This window comes from Sinocyclocheilus rhinocerous, unplaced genomic scaffold (genome assembly GCF_001515625.1).
Source record: "Sinocyclocheilus rhinocerous isolate Xijiao unplaced genomic scaffold, SAMN03320098_v1.1 scaffold691, whole genome shotgun sequence".
NCBI classification, from domain to species: Eukaryota; Metazoa; Chordata; class Actinopteri; order Cypriniformes; family Cyprinidae; genus Sinocyclocheilus; species Sinocyclocheilus rhinocerous.
The window spans coordinates 456,164-461,295 of NW_015656606.1; the positions used below are offsets into that span (position 1 = coordinate 456,164).

Below are 5,132 nucleotides of genomic sequence, written 5' to 3' on the forward strand. Positions count from 1 at the left end.
CATTTACAATATTGTATGACTTTAGATAGTACAACAGTCATATGTGACAGAAAGAAAAAAAGCACGCAGAAAGCTTGATTATTATGTGTCTTACCAAATTTTGACACATACTTTTAATGCAACGTATACTTCTTGTTATAAAATTAAGACCGTATTACAAGCACATTCTTTTACTGTGGATTTTGCGCTAACATTTTTTTTTTTAACATTATGCCCAAGCACAGTCCACACTTTCTTCTCTCATTCAGGCATGTTTCTTGCATGCATGCCAATAAATTTGAGCAGTACAAACAGCGACTTATACATCTGAGCAGGAAACTGCGACTTATGTGTAAAAATGGCGAAATATGCTCGAGCGCAGAACACGCGACATTGGAAAATCATGATTTTGCGGAAACCTGTAGGGACGTTAAACAGGTTGGAAAAGCTAAAGCTAATTTTAAATAGAAATTAAATGCAGTGAAAAGAGCCACTTCAAACATATGTCTACACATCAAATTAATTTACCTTTTCTAGAAAATCTGACAGTGGTCCGCGGACCGCGCTATCGATGGTGGGAAGGATATCTCGATGTTTTCTGCTTCTTGTGCGGCAACCAATGTTGAGGCCAGACCGTGGTGGAGGCTGGATCTTCAGGCTGCGCATCGAGTGAGTATCGTGGTCGTCACTTACAGAGAAGACTGCTGTCCAAACAATAGGAAAGACTTTGAGATTCACTTCGGCAACTCTCTGCAGGATGAAGGAAACGACAATCCCAGGTGAGGCACCTCAGCATGAGCATATTTCTCACGTAAAATTTCGTTATTAACTGATTACATTAGATTAGCCACAGAGAGGACAAGTTAATCACCGCTTTGAGCTCTAAAACTAAAATGGAACCAGATCACAAAATAATAACTGAATGCATATTATGAGAATCAAATTTGCACGTCTGGTAAGATTTTGTAAGTGAACTTTATAAGGTTTTCAAATTTAATAATAGTGAAGTCTGATTGCGTAAAATACATTTTAATTTTATTATGATTTTTACGCTACATTTAAGCAATAAACTGTTGCTATTTTTCCAGTGTTGGGTGCAATGCATTACTAAGTAATTAATTTGTGTAATTTAATTACTTTTCACTTGAAAAAGTAGGGATTGCTCTTATTTTTTCAGTAATCTAATTACAGTTACTTCTGATGCAGTTGCATTAAATACTGTAGAACAATAAAACATGTACTGCATATTTTTTATTTAACCTTCACTCTTTAAATACTTTGGTCAGTTCAAGAACAATTTATGCAGTTTTATATTGTTTATTTGAAAGAATTAAAAGAGTAGTTTCATGTCTGTGTTGTTCAACTGAGTTTAGTATGGGATTTAGAAAGTAGCTTAATTAGTAATAATAATATGTAATGCACTACTTTTTACAGAGAGTAATTAGTACAGTAATCTAATCACACTGTTGAAGATGTAATTAGTAGCTAGTATTTAATTACTTTTTTATAGTAACTTACCCAACACTGGTCTCATCAAGGATATCATTGATATTCTTGATATCCTTTAACTTTAATCTCCCATTTTCTGCAAAAAAAAACCTAGATATTTACAACTTTAAGTTCCTGAAGTAAGTGCCTATGTAATTTAATATATTTATTTGTTGATTGTAAATAAAGTAAAAGGCTGTGTGTGTGTGTGTCATCATGTAGCTGTGCCATGATCTCCAGTGATTCAGCAGTCAACAGCATAACCCACTCCTGCTCCGATCGGGAGGGACGGTACATTCACGTTTTCTCTCGTGGATACATTATCTTGGATTTCAAGGCCCTCTTGGTTTGTGAGGTGGAAGTATACGAGACAGGTGATCAAACTCCAGCAAACCATTCTTTAGTTCATTTTTTAGATGCTTAGACACTTTTGTAGACACATAAAAATGGCTAAAACTACTTCAAATATAGTTTTCACTGTATCGTTGTTTTAGTTGTAAAAGTCTATTCAATTTTCTGTTGAAGTAGGCTATTTTTAGAGTTTCCAAAGCTGATGTATTAACTGGTATCACTGATCAAATGTTTAACAGCTTTAAATGTATTATTGCTAATCTAGTGGAATTTTCGTGTTTAATGTAGGCAGAAGTTCCATAATAAAACTCATGTCTAAAACTAAAATTAATTTGTGGCCATCTTTTTTGTTTGTTTTTGGGACATGCAAATGTGTTTTAGTTTACTTTTACCCTAGTTATTACTTTTCCATTTTACTTTTCGTTAACGATAATAACAAAGTGAATTGTGCCTCCTAGAATATTTTAGACGCTCGTTTATGAAGATAGCGTTTAACTCCACCGCTAATCTGACCGACCCGACAGTAACGGACAGCGTGCTTAAAGAGGTGAGAACGTGATGTTTGTCTCTTATCGCAGCCTGATGCATCGCTATAATACTAATGAATCATTCACTGCAGTTGAAGTCAGCGCTGGCTCTGAGAGGAATCACTAATGTGACTCTGAGCTGGTCTCAAAACCCTGCAGAAGCAGTGATCCATAATCAACGTGAAAAAGGTGAGTCTGTTTCTAAAACCAGCGATCTAGAGTGAATCTACTCTGTAAAATCCCTCAGTGATGTGGTTAATGATGAGGAACGTATGAAGCTCTGTGATTTTCATTTCCAGATGCCTGCTGAAGCAGATCTCTGGAGCTTCTCTGAGGAGTAACAGCCATGAGTTTCATTTTCATTATATTATATTATATTCATTATAAAGTTACTGCAAGATGCCAGACTAAACATGCTGTTTTTTAACCCTCTGATCCATGAATTATAATGAAGGAAAAGGAAAGGTTTATTTTTAATAAAAAGATACAATAACTAAATAAATACATAAATAAAAACCTTAAGCTTTTTTATTCCCAAAATTATGCATTTTGTTATAGGGGAAAAAAAGATATATAAAATATAAAGTTTTTTTTTCTACCTAAATTTCCTCAAAATTATGTATTTTGAAAGACACATGTCTGTATTGTAACAACAAATAGCAGCAATTATTTCAGTGGTACTTGATGTATCACCACTTTCATCAGCCAATTAGATTTTTGATGCTGTCATAAAGAAAATAATGCTAAAACAAGAGGACAGTGATATAGAATGTTGTGTAGTGATGTAACATCATAACGGGAAATGTTAAAAAGCTGTTGAAGACCTGTCCATTGTAGTGGACATCATGCATCAGAGGGTTAAATAGTGCTTAAACGATGTAAATGTAACATTATTTGGTGTGTTTTCATTATATATATATATATATATATATATATATATATATATAACACACCAGGAGTTAAAAAAAGTGTGAACCCACCTCAGACAGTAGAACACAATTTTAAAATATTTTTCATTTACTTCATAAATAGCACATGCTGTCTTCTCAACTATAACTTTCTATTATACACATAGGAGTTAAATGTTTAAAGTTTAGTATAGAGAGAAAGAGAGTCTTTTAGTAAAGTCTTTTTAATAGTCAACACAGTAACATTCATATATTGTGTGTTCAGGGTTAAAACAAGGCGACTCAGACAATCATGGTCACATTTCGGTAGTTCTGGATAAATATACATAAAGTAAAGTCATTCTTGAACATCACACAACACAATGCAGCATCACTTTAACACAGGGCTTCAAGTAGCTTATTGCTTTGAGGAAAATTGTATTGTAATAAATTAACTGATACACAATCCCAGTAAAATAAATATACTTATATTGTCAGTAGTTATCGGTGAATGAGAGTAATTTCAATTGTCCTTCAGATAAACTGCTATGAAATTAGCATGTGTTCCTTGATCAAATGAAAATATAATACACATACTTTATGTACATTGATTCATTCAGCTAAGTACTTTTATACTTGTTTTGCATGTTTATACAGAATGTTTCAAAGGAATTTTATGAAGCATGTAGGACAAGATGAATATGAATATGTCAGCAGCCGGAACAATTACAGAAATCAATGAATTATAAATATGAATAATAAATGAATGTCTGCTTGAAAGATTCAGTCTGTGGTTCCAGATTAACGTTTATCAGCACAAGTCCTGTGAATAAAACATAAATATTGTGATAATCATATTCTCCAGCAGGTTCTGAAGAGCCTGTTGAGCTTCAGTGGAAGTGAGATTTATCATGATTCATTTGATTAACTGCACCCTAATGCAGTTATTATAGATTAATGCTCCTACCTTGTTGTATTTTTTCTCCTCGTGTGTTACTCCACGGTAGGGGAGTCTCGTCCAGGAAAGTTTAACGTCACTCAACCCCAGAGCGGACTGCAGCTAAAACACACCGACAGCTATTAAAGCGGGTTTCATTTAGTGTAACTAGACTGGCCTCGTCATGTGACACACAGCAGCCACAATAGCACTTTATAACTGATATAGGCTTGTTTTATTTTTATTTTTTTCCTTTTTATTTGAAATATTCCCAAACATGTTAACTATATCATGAAATATCTCGATTCTCAAATATGTGTAAGTAAATGCATTTAGCACCTTTATAGATTATCTTAGTTGAGCTATAATGGGCGATGGGCAAAGTAGCCTAATAGTGTAATCTATTAACTACACATAAAAACCGTCTTTTTACTTAAATACCAGATTTGGGTGTCATGCCATAAAATAATTTTAATACGACTGACTTTGTATTTAATGTGAATTTAATAAAAACATTGTAAGTTACTAATTATAACACTGTACAGAAAGAGAGCAAAGATCATTTACATTATCAAATAAAATGATCACTGACTTCAGTCTAGCCAGAGTTCAAGCACTCTCAAAAACTCCCATTAAAATCACTGAAGCTGTTTACACTGTGAAATGACTATCTTACTTGCATTCGTACGCACATCTGCACTTTGTTGTTTTGTTTATGATGAGAAAATTTGCCAGAGAGCAGAATTCAGTCAGCGAGCGCGCACACTGTACAAAACACTGGCGTTTCGGCGATGACTCATCTAAACGCCTCTGATTGGCCGCTGCATTTATAAGCTCAACAGAATGGTGTGTGATTGATTTTAATGCGCAGCGCTGTAAAAAACATGTCTGGCTCTGCGCCACTAGCAGCTGGTGATGTTTTACTTTTTTCCATTACTGCCACCCACAGGACAAACTGCGCAT

At 34.2% G+C, this 5,132-nt stretch overlaps 1 protein-coding gene across 1 annotated transcript; it reads left to right on the forward strand.

The window, feature by feature from the left end:
* The first annotated feature begins 531 nt into the window (after positions 1–531).
* On the forward strand, positions 532–2,745 carry LOC107720495 (fucolectin-like). The gene is made up of 5 exons (XM_016528214.1): positions 532–758; positions 1,690–1,841; positions 2,277–2,365; positions 2,438–2,534; positions 2,645–2,745. The coding sequence occupies exons 1-5, from the start codon at positions 571–573 to the stop codon at positions 2,653–2,655; spliced, it is 537 nt and encodes a 178-aa protein (XP_016383700.1). The 5' UTR covers positions 532–570; the 3' UTR covers positions 2,656–2,745.
* Positions 2,746–5,132: the final 2,387 nt, after the last annotated feature.

Excerpts from the sequence above, each read along its gene's own strand:
- LOC107720495 (XM_016528214.1), top strand. The coding sequence starts at position 571 with ATGTTTTCTGCTTCTTGTGCGGCAACCAATGTTGAGGCCAGACCGTGG. Across the intron at positions 759-1,689 it reads GAAGGAAACGACAATCCCAG|CTGTGCCATGATCTCCAGTG; the intron begins GTGAGGCACCTC and ends GTCATCATGTAG. Across the intron at positions 1,842-2,276 it reads GGTGGAAGTATACGAGACAG|AATATTTTAGACGCTCGTTT; the intron begins GTGATCAAACTC and ends TGTGCCTCCTAG.